Source organism: Chanodichthys erythropterus, chromosome 15 (assembly GCF_024489055.1).
Source record: "Chanodichthys erythropterus isolate Z2021 chromosome 15, ASM2448905v1, whole genome shotgun sequence".
NCBI lineage: Eukaryota > Metazoa > Chordata > Actinopteri > Cypriniformes > Xenocyprididae > Chanodichthys > Chanodichthys erythropterus.
The window spans coordinates 14,585,260-14,605,130 of record NC_090235.1 but is presented as its reverse complement, the minus strand read 5'-3'; the positions used below and the strand labels follow the sequence as shown (position 1 = coordinate 14,605,130).

The following is a 19,871-nucleotide window of genomic DNA, read 5'->3' as shown; positions in this document are numbered from 1 at the left end:
CTTTGACAAAGAGCCCATAGTCGATATACAAAAACATGCTATTGATGATATTAATATGAAATTCTGAAGCTTGTAATGGAAATCAGTGAGATATTTATAACAGTGCAGCACATTAAATGCATATAAATATCAATATCTGCCAATAATATGTCTCAGTAAGCTCAGTTTTATGATCAGATCGCTGTAGTTTTAAAACATATAATGCAACACAATGATGATTGAGGGATGAACAAATAAACCTGATGATCATATCTGATACTCATGACTTTTATAATAAATGATGTCTGGATAATCAAGCAAACCTGAATTGTTACATTACAATATCAAAGTTATTCTTAAGTTTGCTTGATAAAATCAGTGCAGATCAGATCTCAGACATGTAAAACACGAGCTGAAGGACGTTTGTACAATTACTAAAAGATTTTCACATAATAAATCAGTCTAACTGTCAGAAAGACTGTTGGAGATCGAGTGTGACGGGTTTATCAGGTCATGTTGATCGTGTGGGAGGGTCTGGTGTTGTTCTCAGTCTTCTGCTCGTCTGCCGTCAGTCTCTGTTACTGTAACACGCATCTCTCAGGTTTCATGACTAATCGCTCAAACACGTTCGTGGAATCCCTAACAAACAAGGAAGACATATGGAAATGAAAATAGGAAGTGACCCATAGATGACTCACAGATTTACTACAATCATCATCTCACACCTACTACCAAATACTTTGTTTTAGTCGTCAAGCGTGAGTGTGTGATAATGAATCAGCTATAGGCTAAATAGAGATGTTCACATTTGAGATCATATGATCGTAAGTCAACATTAAACATCATACAAACATAATATATCAAAGGCTGCATGACACAGGCAAATATAATCAGGTCATATGGAAAAAACAAAAGTGACATTTCATGACATTTAAGCTCTTGTGATTCCAGTCAGTTCACTGGGTTTTTATAGTTTTGAGTTGGTATTTATTTTCGGTTTTTATTTTCATTTTAGTTCATTTGTATTAAATTATTATTACCTATTAGCGTATTGCTCATTGTAAGTTATTGCATTAACTCACGTTAACTGATTTTAAAGTCTTACTGATTTAGTTTGGGTTTTGTTTTTTAATGTGTCTATATAGTTTTTATTATTTAATTTAGCTTTAGTTTTTAGTTATAGTCATTTCTAATGGGAAATGAGAATTTTCTTTAGCAACTAGCTGAAATAATATATATATATATTTTTTTTTAATCTCTCTTTTTAAAATATTTCTATTCTATTTTAATTAAAGGTAGGGTAGGCATCTTTTGGACTTTGAGCTCACTTTGAAAGCACACTCTAAAAAATGCTGGGTTAAATATGGATATAAATATATAAACCCAGGGATTGGGTTGTTTTCACCCAGCCATTTTTTTCAACCAATTTTGGATTTATTTTTTTAGCCAGCAATATAGTAATATAGTAAAAGGCATGTTTTTGCTCACCCCCAAATAGGGGCAAATTTGTGGGGTATTTTAAGTTGAAAAGTTGAAATTACATCTAGTGAAAGAGGGCATAATAGGTGCCCTTTAACCCAACCTGCTGGGTTTGCCCATATTTTACCCAATGTATGTTTTTAACCCAGCATTTTTTAGAGAGGCATGAGACCCCGCCCTCCCTTCAGAGCGTCTCCAAAGCCACGCCTCCTTCGAAACACATGAAAGCGTTTATGCATGATAAAACACGGCTATGACCGCTTCACCCAACGGTTCTTTGTATCACTACACAACACCCTTAGCAACCACTCTTAGCAACGTAAACTGTATGTTCTCAGTTGATATTGTTCATTGAAGCTTACTGTATCATGTAGAAGAGTGTTGTGAGAAAGAGATCGAGTGAATGAGTTTATTACCTGCATTCAGATTTAGCATATTTAATTGTCCGCTGCGATATCTCATCCTTTTAACAGTTAAGGGGTTTTCCCGTGACTGACAGCGCTAGTCAAAGCGTCTCGTTCCGTGTTCACAACAATTCAGGCTTTTCAATGTAAAAGTCTTCGCTACTGACTGACACACTCATAAAGACAGTCTAATGGCGTAATAATGTAACTTCTGTTGCTGTTCACGGTCAGGGACTATTTATTCCGGCAGAAGGAAGGCTTTTAGTGAAAGTTTACTTCATGAACGTTGCATTGATACATATTTTTGGCTTTAATATTTGTATTGTGTGGTAACCGTTTTATAAAAGCAATAAGGTACTCAAAGCTAGTGCTTTATCGTGAATAATTATTGCTTACTCACCTTATTGCTATGTCTCGAAGCACATAACGTTACTATAATAATGAACGTAAACAACTTATAGAGCTCTAGTTGTACCACCTGACTGCTGCAGATTCATTTCGGCATTGAGAGTGTTGACCAGAGGCGGCCTTTGCAATTCGGAACTATTTTTGTTTGCAAAATAGAGCAAAAATAGACAATGTTCTAAGTCTAAATCAAAAGTCACATAACATTAACATTGAACTGTTGCATGATATCGAAATCACATTTGCAATCATGCTGAAATTCAGGACAAAAGCCCTGTGTATCCTATTATAAATATTTTAATACGTGAACAGCTCCGGGTAGAACATCACGGGTTGCCGTCTCATAATGACGGTTATGACATGGTGTGAACGCAGCTTAAGCTGGTTGTTTTGGTGGTTCAGGAGGAATAGTAAAAGGCAGCTGCTGTTTGTTTGTGGCTCTCTGCGACTGACATCTGTCTACAACTCTCAATACAGAACGTGATGATGACGTGTGAGGTCTGCGCCAGCAGGTGCGCGGAGGAATGGAAATATATATGCTGACAGGCAGGTAAGACATTATATGATCATATTCAGACCGAGACTTCCACAGAAGATATATGCACATGTTTAGTACAACCAGTTTCAACCAGAATAACAAAAAAAGTTTATCAAACAAATTGCCTACCCTGCATTTCATTTATGGTTTTAATTGTAGTTTTAGTTTCTGTAACTATAATAACCCTGATGTGTTGACAGTATGTGACATGAAGCACCAGACTGAGTGATCTGAATTAATCTGCTGTATTTCCATCTTCAGCGGACAGGGGGCGCTAGAGCTCTTAACTAATACTGCTGCTGTTATAGTCACATCATTTACAAATCTAGTTACTGTCCAAAACACATAGAAATGAAGCGGGGATCAAGTTCATACACAGTTCTAATATTTTTTTGTTCTAGAATTCAATCACACATTATTTATATACTGATTGTTTAAAAGCAGCTTCATTGTAATAAACAGGAAAATATCAGAATCAATGATGCAAACTTCAAATATGGGACAAATTCAGATTCTGCTGTAAAGCAGCTCTACAGTCATTATTCAGAGCAGTAATTAATTGATAGCAGCATTTGACAGCCGTTTAACCAGAACCTGGAAACGAAAATGTTATTTTTTGTTCTAAAAAAATTCCCCCTTGGTTATACGAACGTTCCATGGACACGTTTCATTGTATCACTCCATTTTATCATTCTTCAATCATTGTGTAAACGTTACTTTTGAATGTTCTCTGAAAGTTCTGAAACAATTTTTTAAAAATAAATCTTTATGTCTGGCTGAGATCTGATGGTCTGTAGATGTGGCTCGTGTTTTTCCATCAATGTGTTTTTTTGTTGTTGTTGTTGTTGTTTTTTTCAGCTGTTTCTCTTAAAGTATCAGTGGTTTCAGAACAGCCACTATCATCACTCGTGATATTCATGAGCATCATCTCTCTGGTATTCTGATGAGTGGGTTTTTCTCGATATGATTGATTCAGGGCAGGGCGGGTGTCATCCTATATAAATCGCGCGCACCGCGCTCATTAATGAAGTCCGGCAGGCAGCGCGCGGGATGGTGAGTGACAGATCAGATCAGATCAGTTCACTTCAAGTGTATTTGTATGGCGCTTTTCACAGCACATGTTGTTTCAAAGTGCTTATTTCAGTGTTACATTTTAGGAAGTATTCTGTGATCAGTGTGTCCATCATTAACAGTCATTTTCTTTCTCTAGTTGTTCTTCACAGTGTTAGTGTTACCGGCTCTGTCGGCAGTGGCGGCGGGGGGTGTTCCCACTTACCGGCGCATCGATCCGGTCACCGGACAGGCGCTTCAGTGCGATCGCTGTGCGCCGGGGTTCCGCCTGCGCGCGCACTGCACGAGCTCCCGCGGCACGGAATGTGTCCCGTGCGGTGCGGGTCTGTTCACGGAGTTCTGGAACTACATCCCGCACTGTTTGCTGTGCGACTCGTGTTCGGATCATCAGCGGGTCGTTCGGCCGTGCAACGGAACCGTGAACACGGTCTGTGAATGTGAGCCCGGATTCTACTGGGATCAGCACTTCTGCAAGAGACACACCGTGTGTAAACCGGGTCACGGACTCAAAGCTGCAGGTAAGATATACCTGAGGAGAACACACACACACACACACACACACACACACACACACACACACACACACACACACAGCATTATTTGTTATTAATATATAGATTTATATAGATAAAGTATAGATATATATTTTATTGATAATATAGATATTGATAGTTATTAGACAATATTAGTTATGTTTATATTAGTTCATTAATATTAGTTCAATAAAAAAGTTGTACTAATATTAATTAATATTGTGAATAATTCATAATTATTTTCTTATTGTATTATAAACACTCAAGCAGCAGCACTAATAGTGGGTTTTATACCTCAGCATTACATTTAAGTATAGTGTTAGTAACAGTATTGGGCACGTTACTTTAAAAAAGTAATTAGTTCAACCAGTTATAGTTACTAGTTACTTCTCACAAATACTAACGTAGTTAGTAACTGAGTTACTTCATTACAAAAGTAACTAATTACCAGGGAAAGTAATTATTGCGTTACTTTATTTTTTTTTTTATTTTTTAAATATGTCAAATAACTTGAATGCCCCCAATATTAAATATGTCTAAGAATAAATTATTCTTGATCCGACTCGTGACTCATGATCCGCTCTTCCTCACGACATGAAATTTCTCTGTACTGTACTATACGTGTTGGTAGCCATTAAAGAAAATGTAGTTTCATATTTATGTTTAAATAGTCCTATGTTATGTTTTAAATTCATTTACTTGATTATGAAAAGTGAAGAGCATGAGTAATAAGATGCATCATAAGATGCGCAATATATCTGGAGACATGGAGTGGGTCAGACACGATTTTGACCACTTCATTAAGTTTTGTTTTATAGAAAGCCTCTCTTTAAAGTGAATTTCGTTTTATAAAAATTGTATCTTAATTTTAATCAATGTTTCATCAATCAATTGCCTGGATTTAATAAATAAGAAGCAAATATAGCAGACTCATGGCAGGCGCGGGCGCGATCACTGGCGCGTGAACTGGAGCGCGTCTTACAGGCTACAGAACCGAAACTCAGAGGCTGCTTGCCTCACATACATGAGAAATATATTTATAGAAAGCTTGAAATATCTAAAAACGAAAAGAAATAGGCTACTCTGATTATGTAGCCCAATCCGAATGAAATGTGCATTCTCTCTCTAGGCGCGTCCAGTATCCGGAGATGAAGAGAGTCAGTATGTCAACTTCATCTTTACAGCCGACACTGATTCAGAAAACATTACTTTATTAATAAACAATTAAAATGTCTCCTTGCTGTTTTGGTCACATTCGTAATCATTACTTTTGCCGGTTACTTTTGCAGCTTTATGCATGCGCTTGAGTGCCTATTACATAAACGCTCATTATTATGGTTTATTCTCTCCAGTATTTAAAAAATTAAATTAATATAAATGTGATTAGTCAACTAATGGCTTAAATTAATAGCTACTAGTCGACTAGAACAACTTATTTCCCATTTTTTTTCGATCCAGCATGTCACAAAGGGTATTCTGGTTTGAGCTCAGGTCCTGTGGCTGAGAGAGAGCGTACTCAGATGAAAACCGCTTCAGGGAGCTCAATTATAGTAACGCGGCACTTTTTTGCCAGTAACGGTAACGGCGTTGTAACGGGAGAAAAAGTAATTCGTTTGATTACTCGTTACTGAAAAAAGTAACGGCGTTAGTAACGCCGTTTATTTATAACGCCGTTATTCCCATCACTGGTTAATAAATGTACATTCAATGTTTTAAAAGTAAAAAAAAAGTTATTAATAAATTTGGAAACACATCATCAGAGTCTGTGAAAAGGATCCAGTTCTTCCGTGCAACAGCTGATACACTCACACCCGAATACTATGAACTCTGTGCCACTTAGTGCAAGAACTGTTATTTATGATCATTATGATTAAAAGAAAATCAGTGTCTGTTAACCCTTGGTTAAACTGCTGTGACACACAGTGATTCAGTCTGAAGGTGGATTATCTGATTGTGTCGTGTGTGTTTTTGCAGGGACGCCACACAGAGACACGGTGTGCGAGATCTGCGCAAACGGGTGGTTTGCAGACATCGCAGAAAAGCATGCAGCATGCGTCCCTCACAGCGCCTGCGCCGCTGACCAGCTGCTGCTGCAGGGATCCAGGTGGTATGACAACGTGTGTGCAACCTGCGAACAACTCACAGAGAAAGGTACGGTAAAGCGCACACACATTCACACTGAATTACAAAGCTTTACAGTGTAGTTGCATGTAGAATGTTGCATCCATACATTCATCCTCTGGTGTTTTTCCTCCAGGTTGGGTGGGTTTACTAAGGCCGGTTCTGTCCGCTCTGGACATTCAGTACAACACTCCCATCCCGCGTTGGGAGCACTTAGTGAACCGCCGTCTGAAAAAGAAACTCCGCAACAGAGACGTGTTCCAGATGGCAAATGGTTCCTCAGAGCTGCTGAACCTTCCCCTGATGATCGAGGACTCACATCTGGGTCGCCTCGCTGGCAGAATTTCACACATAATCCATAAATTCCAGCAGCAGTGCGGTAACATGACAGTAATGACAGTATGAGACGTGAAGCCTTTAGGTCTGATGTCTTTTGTCTGCTTTGTAAAATGCATAAGGGCATGACACATGAGCACCCTACTTGACATTTTCATTAAAGATTTCATTTCAACTGTTACAGTGAAGAATGCTGGATGTGTGACACTCAGATTCTATTACAATGTGTCCTGTCAATAAATTTCAAATGCACTGTTTTCAAGTTTTTGAAGGAGACTCGACTGTTTTGTAAATATTACATATTATCATTTGCACTGATTTAATGTTAAGATTGATTTCTATTTATTGTTCTTTTTTTTTTAAAGCTAAACTGTATCAGACTACAAAACATCTCCATTAAACAGTGAAAAGAGTTTCTTGTGGTTGTGAAATATATATCCATTCCATCTCAAGTTTTTTTCTTTGAAAAAATCTGCACTCAAATATATATATATATATATATATATATATATATATATATATATATATATATATATATATATATATATATATATATATATATATATATATATATACATATGTCACAGTTGGTTCTGCAATTAAGTAAATAGGGGTTCCGTTAGCAGCCTGGGACACAGTTGAAGGTTTTAAAATCTTGATGGATTTTAACCCATGGGAGGCTTAAGGACGGCTTCAAACTGTCACATTAATCCTCCGAGCAGCACACACACTAGATGATTCATCCAGACCGCGAGACCACACATCTGACAATTGTATCAATTCCACAGACACGAAACTCACATAATCCAACATGACACTGTAGACTCAGCTTATAGACTTTGCAGCATGAGCAAGAGGTGAGGTGGAAATGCATGCATGCAGTACATAATGTTAGACACCACTTTTGTGACATGTTTGTGGCTGTCATGTTTCAGCTATAAAAGCATGCCACACCTGGTTGGTGAAGCGTGCTTGATGTCTTTGGCTATTGTGAGTATCCCATCAGGCAGCCTGATCAAGATCAAACATGTTTAACAAACTAAACTGAACAGATGGTTTAAATACACAGAGACTAAACAAGGCTAGACACCGGTGAGTCATGTGAGGACTAATGAAAAACCAAAGCAACAAATGAAGAGCAGGAACATATATGCCAATGAAAAAGAAACAGGGAAAAACAATTAAATGTCCATACAAACAGAACATAAACCTGACATAACTCCCCATTCCCGGAAGGCATGTCCTCAATGGGAACTACACCTTAGTGAAGGGAGGGGGAAAAACAGTTCAAAGGACCAGTTTGGAGACGATGGAGGGAGAAGACAGGGTGGAGATAAAGACCAAGGTGACACCGTAGAGCCAAGGTGAAGTAGGAGAATATTACAATCAATTAACCTGTTTGGCCAATGAACATTCAGTGTTAATTGCTTATTAATTCTAAGAAATGTTAATTTCCAGGTTATGGGAAATAACAATCTTATCTACTCAGAGCATGTAGTCAAGATCTGCATGAATAGGGACTCCAGCATATGAGCATGAAACACGGACAACTTTACGTGTGACATGAAGAAGACTTTATTAACTAGACTAAACACTTCACTCTGACATTAACACACATACATGCATACAGTTCAACAAGGGAAAGAGAGAGCTAAAGCCGAGTACAGGAAGGCAAGAAGTTACAGCATTGTTTGAAATTCAGCAGATCAACAGCCTTGAGCAAACCATCAGTTTAGTTCTAACACACCCTTCTTTAAAAGGGGTAAGGATACTCAATGTATCAAATAATGAGACTAAGTTTGATACTTTCATGTCTCGCCCATTTGAATTAAAACTGTCCTGATGCAATTTGTGGAGGCTCCCATTGATTCTTTGCAGATATTGTCTTGATGAAAGAGAACCAGTTGGATTCAGAAGATCTTTGGTGAATGGAAAGTCTAGGCCGAAGCCTGGCACAAGCTTGGGGTTCCTTAGAAGCTTCTAGCTTCTCATCTTCACATCAGCATTTTCAGTACAGGGAAAGAGGAGAAAGAGGAAAGAGAATGTGATCTTGTGATCAGTAATTTTAAAGGGTGAAGATGTCACACCCTCTTTAGGTGTCAGAGCCAATAAGGAGTTGTAGTCTTTGTGCCTTTGGCAGGATATTAGCATAAGACACTGGATTGGATGAATGAGAGAAGAACCTTCTAGATTCTTATAATACCAATGTGTCACAGAGTTGGTAACATGTAACATACCAAATAGGAAACAAAAGATGGAGTCTGTAGATACCAAACATGCTACCCATGTGATTTCAGTTAACTATAAATTTGCAACTCTAGAACATTAATACCAAAATAGTTCAAAAGAGAGAATTAAAACATAGAATAAAGCTTATAAAAGGATAATTAAAGGATAAATATATTTAGAATATATCTTTCTTTTCTTTTTTTTCCTTTTTTTTTATTTGGATAGCGCTTTTCACAATACATATCGTTTCAAATCAGCTTTACAGAGAATGCATGTCAACATTACAATTTAAAGAATGCAGTTAGCAAATAATGTAATAATTTAGGCAATTAATTTACAATCACTGTTAGCAGTTTAACTGAAGGTAAAAGCAATGAGCTCCTGGAAAAATGAATTACATATTAACAATAATTAGGATATAGAAATTTGGGAATGTGCATGTTGATCCGGATGATTGCGTCTTCTGAAGTCCTCGCAGGAGTTGGCGCCGTCTCTTCATAGGTGTTGGTCATCTGAGGTCTTCTTAAGAGGCTGGATCCAAACTGAAGCTGAAGTCCTCTCTAGTCACCCGTCCCGAGGTAAAACAGAAAAGCAAATGGAGAATAATTAGAGTTTCTGCTGTTCATAACATTAAGTAAAGATAGTCATGTGCAATTGATCTGATATGAGATGCATTATGTGAATGCTTGGCTAAAGAGATGCGTCTTTAATCTAGATTTAAACTGGGTGAGCGAGTCACAAGTCTCTGCAAAATTCTTTCTGATCGTAAAAGTTCTTATCAGTTTTCCTGCATCCTGTAACAGGACACCTAGTTCTGTCTGTGGGTTAGCTACGTTTGGGATGCTGGTTGCAGTTTTAGGGGGATGGGTTCACAGAAATTTGACAGAGTGAGTTTCTGCATAATTAATTAAATATAATGAATAATTGTGTGTCTGATTGGTCCAAAAGCTACAAGGCTAAGTGGCATCAGCGGTGACAAAGGAATCTTGAAGCTGGCAGGGATCAGAGGTGATGAAGGAGACTTGAATGAGACTTGAGGGAGGACCAGTGGCAGCAAAGGAGACTTGAGGCTGGGCAAGACCAGTGGCGATGAAGGAGAGTTGAGGCTGGGAGGGATCAGTGGTGATGAAGGAGACTTGAGGCTGGGAGGGATCAGTGGTGATGAAGGAGAGTTGAGGCTGGGAGGGATCAGTGGTGATGAAGGAGACTTGAGGCTGGGAGGGATCAGTGGTGATGAAGGAGAGTTGAGGCTGGGAGGGATCAGTGGTGATGAAGGAGACTTGAGGCTGGGAGGGATCAGTGGTGATGAAGGAGACTTGAGGCTGGGAGGGATCAGTGGTGATGAAGGAGACATGAGGCTGGGAGGGATCAGTGGTGATGAAGGAGACTTTAAGGAGACTTGAGGGAGGACCAGTGGCAGCAAAGAAGACTTGAGGCTGGGCAAGACCAGTGGTGATGAAAGGGTCTTGAGGCTGAGAGGGATCAGCGGTGATGAAGGAGTCTTGAGGCTGGGGCGGATCAGTGGAGATGAAGGAGTCTTGAGGCTGGGAGGGATCAGTGGTGATGAAGGAGACTTTAAGGAGACTTGAGGGAGGACCAGTGGCAGCAAAGAAGACTCGAGGCTGGGCAAGACCAGTGGTGATGAAAGGGTCTTGAGGCTGAGAGGGATCAGCGGTGATGAAGGAGACTTGAGGCTGGGGGGGATCAGTGGAGATGAAGGAGTCTTGAGGCTGGGAGGGATCAGTGGAGATGAAGGAGACTTGAGGGAGGACCAGTGGCAAAAAAGAAGACTTGAGCCTGGGCAAGACCAGCAGCAATGAAGGAGTCTTGAGGCTGGGAGGGATCAGCGGTGATGAAGAAGACTTGAGACTAGGAGGGATCAGCGGCGATGAAGGAGTTTTGAGGCTGGGAGGGATCAGCAGCGATGAAGGAGTCTTGAGGCTGGGAGGGATCAGCAGTGATGAAGGAGTCTTGAGGCTGGGAGGGATCAGCAGCGATGAAGGAGTCTTGAGGCTGGGAGGGATCAGTGGTGATGAAGGAGAGTTGAGGCTGGGAGGGATCAGTGGTGATGAAGGAGAATTGAGGCTGGGAGGGATCAGCAGCGATGAAGGAATCTTGAGGCTGGGAGGGATCAGCAGCGATGAAGGTGTCTTGAGGCTGGGAGGGATCAGCAGCGATGAAGGAGTCTTGAGGCTGGGAGGGATCAGCAGCGATGAAGGAGTCTTGAGGCTGGGAGGGATCAGTGGTGATGAAGGAGAGTTGAGGCTGGGAGGGATCAACGGCGATGAAGGAGTCTTGAGGCTGGGAGGAATCAGCAGCGATGAAGGAGTCTTGAGGCTGGGAGGGATCAGCAGCGATGAAGGAGTCTTGAGGCTGGGAGGGATCAGCAGCGATGAAGGAGTCTTGAGGCTGGGAGGGATCAGTGGAGATGAAGGAGACTTGAGGGAGGACCAGTGGCAACAAAGAAGACTTGAGCCTGGGCAAGACCAGCGGCAATGAAGGAGTCTTGAGGCTGGGAGGGATCAGCGGTGATGAAGAAGACTTGAGACTAGGAGGGATCAGCAGCGATGAAGGAGTTTTGAGGCTGGGAGGGATCAGCAGCGATGAAGGAGTCTTGAGGCTGGGAGGGATCAGCAGCGATGAAGGAGTCTTGAGGCTGGGAGGGATCAGCAGCGATGAAGGAGTCTTGAGGCTGGGAGGGATCAGCAGCGATGAAGGAGTCTTGAGGCTAGGAGGGATCAGTGGAGATGAAGGAGACTTGAGGGAGGACCAGTGGCAACAAAGAAGACTTGAGACTAGGAGGGATCAGCAGCGATGAAGGAGTTTTGAGGCTGGGAGGGATCAGCAGCGATGAAGGAGTCTTGAGGCTGGGAGGGATCAGCAGCGATGAAGGAGTTTTGAGGCTGGGAGGGATCAGCAGCGATGAAGGAGTCTTGAGGCTGGGAGGGATCAGCAGCGATGAAGGAGTCTTGAGGCTGGGAGGGATCAGCAGCGATGAAGGAGTCTTGAGGCTGGGAGGGATCAGTGGTGATGAAGGAGAGTTGAGGCTGGGAGGGATCAACAGCGATGAAGGAGAGTTGAGGCTGGGAGGGATCAACGGCGATGAAGGAGTCTTGAGGCTGGGAGGGATCAGTGGTGATGAAGGAGAGTTGAGGCTGGGAGGGATCAACAGCAATGAAGGAGAGTTGAGGCTGGGAGGGATCAACGGCGATGAAGGAGTCTTGAGGCTGGGAGGGATCAGCAGCGATGAAGGAGTCTTGAGGCTGGGAGGAATCAGTGGTGATGAAGGAGAGTTGAGGCTGGGAGGGATCAGTGGTGATGAAGGAGAGTTGAGGCTGGGAGGGATCAACGGTGATGAAGGAGTCTCCTTCATCAGCGGTGATGAAGGAGACTTGAGGGAGGACCAGTGGAAACAAAGAAGACTTGAGGCTAGGCATGACCAGCAGTGACGAAGGAGACTTGAGTATTTATTGACCTTTGTTAATGTTAGTTTTAAAAAAAATACAGTCATTCTTTGTAAGTTCATGATAGTTCACAGTGTTTTAACTAATATTATCAAATACAACTTTTGATTTTAAATAATAATTAGTAAATGTTAAAATTAACATTAAATGTGCTCAGAGGATGTTTTGTTTTATACATTTTTGCAATATTTCTTGAAACTGTCTTTACTAACTGATAAAAGACTATTTATTAGGTGCACTGAAAGGAATAATATTAATATACATCATCTGTGCACGAGGTAGGGCCTTAAAAACATCAGCCAATCGTTTACGCGATCATCGCGTAAACGATTGGCCCTCTGGCTTGTTAATCACTGCCGTGACGTTCCTTGTGAGAGACGAGTGTGGCTGCGCGCTCCAGAAACTTTCCACACTCCACAGGCGCCGCATGCGATGTTTTTGTCAGGAGACAGGAGTAACAACTGCAGATTATGAGTTACCTGCGGTGAGTCCGACATAATTAATCCACTAACACGACATAGCGAATGCCGGTGGTAAACACTCGTGTTCCAATACTCGTACACAAGTTTTGGGAGGCGTTCCCTCGAAAGGAGGGGGGTTGTTCTTACGCATGCACTCATTTCAAAAACTCAGTAACAGTTTTTGGTTTCTCAGTCGACGAAAAGATAGCACCTTTAGCACCTTTAACTAAGATTAATAAATGCTGTAGAAGTATTGTTCTTTCTTAGTTCAGTAGTTAACTAATGTTGACCAATGAAACCTTAATAAATAATAGTTTTCTCTTAGTCTTATTAAGTGCAAACAGTAAATTCAAACAATAATCAAAGTACTCTTGACCTCTTTTCCTATTGTACTGAAATCGTACTGAACCATGACCCCAAAACCGATCCGTGACTTCTGTGCACCATTACACCCCTAATAGATAGTATAAAAATAATAGGTAAATAACACTGGCTTGGAATGGTTTTAAAAGTTTGATGGCTTTACAGGCAGACAGGCAAGCAGACAGGTCGATGCTCATTAGTGTGACATTCAAATACTGTACTTCCTGTGTCTCACATGCAAAACCAGAGCATTTATTCCTCTGTCATGTGAACGTAACTCATTTGCATGTGGTTTGATTAACATACACTTTTACAGGAAGCGCCTGGTGTTTGTGGAAAGTCTTCAGCCGCACGTGACTGAGAGAGGCTCTTGACAGGGAAATATGGATATGGAATTCGGCACACGCCTGGTATGTGAGTGACGTGTTGAAGCCGCAGGCATGATGATGTCACAGAATAGTGTTTCCAGTTCATACTTCAAAACCCATAAACTGCGTGGTAGTTGAAACTAAAAAACGAAATGTTAGAAGAGAAAGTTTCCTCTTTGTAGAAGAACAGAAACCAGTGCTTCTGCTTTTTACATCAGAAATCAAAGTTCACGCATGTATCTTTGGCTGAATCTCCTGCTTTATTTTAAAGGGGGAAATGCTGTGAAGGGATTTTATTCGGGTCTTCCCATATCATCGTTTATGTTCATCATTAACTGTAATTGCGGTTAGTGGCCCTGTCCACTCATTTGATTAGAAAATGTATTGAACGTCAGAGACAGCCTATATCTGGATGTACTCAATGAGGCTGTGTGTGTTTCTTTGCATACTGCTATTCTTGGAACTTATATTATTTCATTTCTATTTGCAAAAACAAACATGCTGACATGTACAAATACAGCTTAATGGAAACATTCTCTCAAGGTCTCTCAAAGTTATGAACAAATGTTCTTCCGGTAACATTCATTGAATGTTCATTCAAAGTTATCTGGTCTTTATAATGTTCTCAAAACGTTAGCACAAAAACTGTATTTATACATCGTTCATGAAGCATTTTTTAAATGTTACTACTTGTTTCAAAACATTAAGAGAACATTAAAAATAACGTTCCCATAATGTCTGAACAAATTATACAATGAAATGTTCCCTTAATGTTCACATAACCAAGAAAAACAACTTTTTAAAACATTTTAAAAACTGGACATTCGGAGAACATTTAGAAATAGCGTTTTCACAACTTAATGGGAACATTAGCAAAATGTTCTTAAAACATATTTTTGTGATCTGTGAAGATGGTGTAAATTACTGTAAAATGAATGCATGCTGGGTCATTTTCTTACGAATTACTGTGAATCAACAGCAAAATAATACTTACATCACACTAATTTACTGCTCTTGTGTGAATTCACATAATAAAGTCATCTTTAATCATGCCACTGTTAGAAATTACATTGTTTACCACTGTAAGTGTATTAGTCACCATAATGGTGATTAGTATTCAATTTGCTTGGTATGTTGGATTCTAGCCAGCTATGACAAATGAAAACATTTAAAACGATGACAACATATAATTTAAAATACGCTAAAGTTAGTCAAACTATACCAATAGGGGGAGAGTGGGGTAAGATGAGCCATGTTTTACTTATGTGCTCTTTAAGATGAAGTACAATGAAAGTACCTAAAGCAATTTCAGGATGTTTCTTATCATTTTAAATGATCAGAATACATCTATGACAAAGGGTTATAAAAATATGGCGTCTTATAAAAAAAAAAGTGTTCCTCTGGCTCAATTTACCCCAGGTTAGGGGTAAGTTGCACCATCTAGATGTACACTGACCATCTAACTGAATCTGAATCAAACCCAAGTGAAATTTTAAAGATAATTCACCTCTTTTACAAACTAATTTAATAATCAAAATTCCTTTTACAAATAGTCATATTTCTTTTCTTAAAGCTAACTTAAACAACATAACACCAACCAAATTAAGTTGAAATTTCAATATGTGCTTTTCTGAAACAATATGTTGAACACCAAAGTTGTAACCTTCCCAAAACAGAGTAAACAGGGAGTTTGTTAAAGTTAAATTAGAATTAGAATGAATAAATGTCACTGGAACTAATAAACATTTTAATCAAATGGTTCAACCATGTTAGGCCATTATGGACTACAGGTGGAAAGATATATATGATTATAATCTGGTGCAAAGCATCTTCTAGTTCTTATCAGAGAAGGATTTGGTGTACTTGTACATCATTCCTATCAATTAAACTCAAACAATAAATAAATAAAAAAATAAAAAATGCTAAACTACACCAGTTGTGTAATATTATATTGAATTTATTCCAGTTTATACTTCAGAGATTTAACTTAACTTTAGTGCCTCATGGTGGAGTAAGTTAAAACACATTTACAGAATGAAATTTAAGTCATTGCCACAGTAAGAAATTATATTGTTTATCACTGTAAGTGTGTTGGAGTCACTGCAACGGTGATCAGTGTTCCGTTTGATTGGGATGTTAGACCTTGTATATTCATATTGAAATTTCTGCTCTAGCCAAGTCAGAAGTGTGACAAATGAAAACATTTGTTAAAATGATGACAAGCTAGAACATAAATTACCAATAGGGGAAGAGTGGGGTAAGATGAGCCATTTTTTACGTATGTGGTCCTTAAGATAAGAGAAAATTAGGCAGAAGTACAATAAAAGTATCTAAAGTAATTTCAGGATGTTTCAATTTTAAATGATCAGAATACATCTATGACAAAGGGGTATAAAAATATGGCTTCTTATAAAAAGTGTTCCTGTGGCTCAATTTACCCCAAGTTAGGGGTAAGTTGATCCGAGTCAGTTATCAAGTTGCACAAAAGTGTACGATTGCCAAGATACAGGTAGTGATACGGGCTCATCTTGCCACACTCTCCCCTGTCTTATTTCAAACTCATAGTTGTTTGTAGATGGATCTTTCACAACAGTAAAGCAGCTGCTGACATTCATCTTTGTGTGACATCATCTTGCGACACAAGTCAATTTCTTACATGACCTAATGATGCACAGACAGCAATCCTCAACACAACAATGGTGACACTCAACAAATAATATAAAAAACTCTAAACATTACAAAATAAATGACACAAGCTGCTAAAAGGGAAATAGAATTAAGTTCAGCACAGAGTAAACCAACAAGAATCAAGAAACTCTACAGCATATTCTATTCGTGCCGCACTGCATGCTGGGAACCTTCATAGTACAAATGCACTGTAGAAATACAGTATGATATTGTTTATAGTAATTTTTGTTTTGAAATAAAATCACAGCTTTTTTTACAGTACAATTGTAAAAACTTGCATAGCAGTAAAGTACTGTAGATTTTACAGTAAATGTTTGAGAATGCAGTAGATACAAGAGAAGACCTGCTGTGAAAGTAATGCAATTATTAACCTGGAACCTGTAATTTCACACTAAAATAAAATTTATTAGCTTCATTAAGGGTGAGGAAACCTCCGATGACGGTTGTGATGATCAGATCAGATCAGTTCTGTATTTTTATCTCTGTGATTTTGTGGTGGACGTGTTTCTGACAAGCTCTTTAGATTCAGTCACCCATGCTTATTTTAGCAACAGATTAAATGCTTCTTGAGTGTGTGTGGGTGTGTGTGAAGAGTAGCTTCCAGTTTAGAGGTGATAAAGGTTACACAGAATCACACACACGTTTGGGCACGTGAGTATCAGAGGCTCTCGTTCGGTGTTGATGAGATCTGTTCTGGAGAACGAAGCAGTTCATCAGGGTGTGTTTGAATATACTGATCATCCTCAGTTCTCAGGTATCAGTTCCACAAAAGCACAAACTGCCATTATATTACTGAATTGAATTCATCCACAGGACCATGCCAAAGGGCAACTCAGATATCACTGTAAAAAATCTAGACAGAAATAAAATACTTCCTTTGCATAGAGTCATTATTGTTGTCAGTTATTGGTCTCTTTATTTTATCCACTATAGCATTTCAGTGAAATACTGGAGAAAGAGCAAAATAACAATGACAGTAATAACAGTAATCATAATAATGCTGATAATGATAATAATAATAATAATTCCCTAGTTTTGCCATGAAACTCTAGATGGCGCAGGCTGATGGGTCATTTGGTAGTGATCACATCATTACACAGCACAGCTGTGAGTTTGCATGTGTAGATCTGCTACGAGGGTTAAAGGATTAGTTCACTTCAGAATTCAGATTTCCTGATAATTTACTCTCCTCCACGTCATCCAAGATGTTCATGTCTTTCTTTCTTCAGCTGAAAAGAAATGAAGGAAATCATTCCAGGATTTTTCTCCATATAGTGGACTTCACTGGGGTTCAACGGGTTGAAGGTTCAAATGTCAGTTTCAGTGCAGCTTCAAAGAGCTCTACATGATCCCAGACGAGGAATAAGAGTCTCATCTAGAGAAACCATCGGACATTTTCTAAAAAAAAAAAAAAAAACATTATATACGTTTTAACCATAAATGCTCGTCTTGAACTAGCTCTCTTCTTCTTCTCTATTTGAATTCCAGCAGTGTAGACAATGCTAAGTGTATTACTGCCCTCCACAGGTCAAAGTTTGAACTAAATTGTCATGTTCAATATGCTAGTGCAAGTACAGGTGCTGGTCATATAATTAGAATATCATCAAAAAGTTAATTTATTTCACTAATTCCATTCAAAAGTGAAACTTGTATATTATATTCATTCATTACACACAGACTGATATATTTCAAATGTTTATTTCTTTTATTTTTGATGATTATAACTGACAACTATGGAAAATCCCAAATTCAGTATCTCAGAAAATTAGAATAAAAAGGTTCAGTATTGAAGACACCTGGTGCCACACTCTAATCAGCTAATTAACTCAAAACACCTGCAAAGGTCTTTAAATGGTCTCTCAGTCTAGTTCTGTAGGCTACACAATCATGGGGAAGACTGCTGACTTGACAGTTGTCCAAAAGACGACCACTGACACCTTGCACAAGGAGGGCAAGACACAAAAGGTCATTGCAAAAGAGGCTGGCTGTTCACAGAGCTCTGTGTCCAAGCACATTAATAGAGAGGCGAAGGGAAGGAAAAGATGTGGTAGAAAAAAAGTGTACAAGCAATAGGGATAACCGCACCCTGGAGAGGATTGTGAAACAAAACCCATTCAAAAATGTGGGGGAGATTCATAAAGAGTGGACTGCAGCTGGAGTCAGTGCTTCAAGAACCACCACGCACAGACGTATGCAAGACATGGGTTTCAGCTGTCGCATTCCTTGTGTCAAGCCACTCTTGAACAACAGACAGCGTCAGAAGCGTCTAAAGACAAAAAGGACTGGACTGCTGCTGAGTGGTCCAAAGTTATGTTCTCTGATGAAAATAATTTTGCATTTCCTTTGGAAATCAGGGTCCCAGAGTCTGGAGGAAGAGAGGAGAGGCACACAATCCACGTTGCTTGAGGTCCAGTGTAGAGTTTCCACAGTCAGTGATGGTTCGGGGTGCCATGTCATCTGCTGGTGTTGGTCCACTGTGTTTTCTGAGGTCCAAGGTCAACACAGCCGTATACCAGGAAGTTTTAGAGCACTTCATGCTTCCTGCTGCTGACCAACTTTACGGAGATGCAAATTTCATTTTCCAACAGGACTTGGCACCTGCAGCTACCAGTACCTGGTTTAAGGACCATGGTATCCCTGTTCTTAATTGGCCAGCAAACTCACCTGACCTTCACCCCATAGAGTTTGCTGTAAAGAGGAAGATGCGATACGCCAGACCCAACAATGCAGAAGAGCTGAAGGCCACTATCAGAGCAACCTGGGCTCTCATAACACCTGAGCAGTGCCACAGACTGATCGACTCCATGCCACGCCGCATCGCTGCAGTAATTCAGGCAAAAGGAGCCCCAACTAAGTATTGAGTGCTGTACATGTTCATACTTTTCAGTTGGCCAAGATTTCTAAAAATCCTTTCTTTGTTTTGGTCTTAAGTAATATTCTAATTTTCTCAGATACTGAATTTGGGATTTTCAGTTATAATCATCAAAATGAAAAGAAATAAACATTTGAAATATATCAGTCTGTGTGTCATGAATGAATATAATATACAAGTTTCACTTTTTGAATGGAATTAGTGAAATAAATCAACTTTTTGATTATATTCTAATTATATGACCAGCACCTGTATATAACAATTAGTTCAGACTTTGACCTGTGGAGGGCAGTATACACTTAGCATTGTCTACACTGCTGGAATTCTAATAGAGAAGAAGTTGTCATGACGGAATGAGAATCATAATAATAAGTCATTGTCCCACACCACAGTATGTATGCATGTTAACTCAACTGCACTGATGTTCATGTCATACTTTTAAACAGCCGGATTCGAACCCCGGTCACCAGAACAGTTCATGGTTCACTGAAGATCAAACACACACACTGAGCATGAGAGTCTGACTGATGAACAGACCTGCTGATCGATGGGTCAGTGGC

General features: G+C 39.5%; 1 protein-coding gene across 1 annotated transcript; it reads left to right on the top strand.

Annotated features, from left to right (window-relative positions):
- Positions 1 to 3,718: 3,718 nt before the first annotated feature.
- On the top strand, positions 3,719 to 7,273 carry LOC137037822 (tumor necrosis factor receptor superfamily member 11B-like). The gene is made up of 4 exons (XM_067412129.1): positions 3,719 to 3,858; positions 4,016 to 4,394; positions 6,384 to 6,560; positions 6,667 to 7,273. The coding sequence occupies exons 1-4, from the start codon at positions 3,856 to 3,858 to the stop codon at positions 6,933 to 6,935; spliced, it is 828 nt and encodes a 275-aa protein (XP_067268230.1). The 5' UTR covers positions 3,719 to 3,855; the 3' UTR covers positions 6,936 to 7,273.
- The last annotated feature ends 12,598 nt before the right edge of the window (positions 7,274 to 19,871 follow it).

Coding starts and splice junctions, on each gene's coding strand:
- LOC137037822 (XM_067412129.1), top strand. Junction 4,395..6,383: donor TCACGGACTCAAAGCTGCAG/GTAAGATATACC, acceptor GTGTTTTTGCAG/GGACGCCACACAGAGACACG. Junction 6,561..6,666: donor CGAACAACTCACAGAGAAAG/GTACGGTAAAGC, acceptor TTTTTCCTCCAG/GTTGGGTGGGTTTACTAAGG.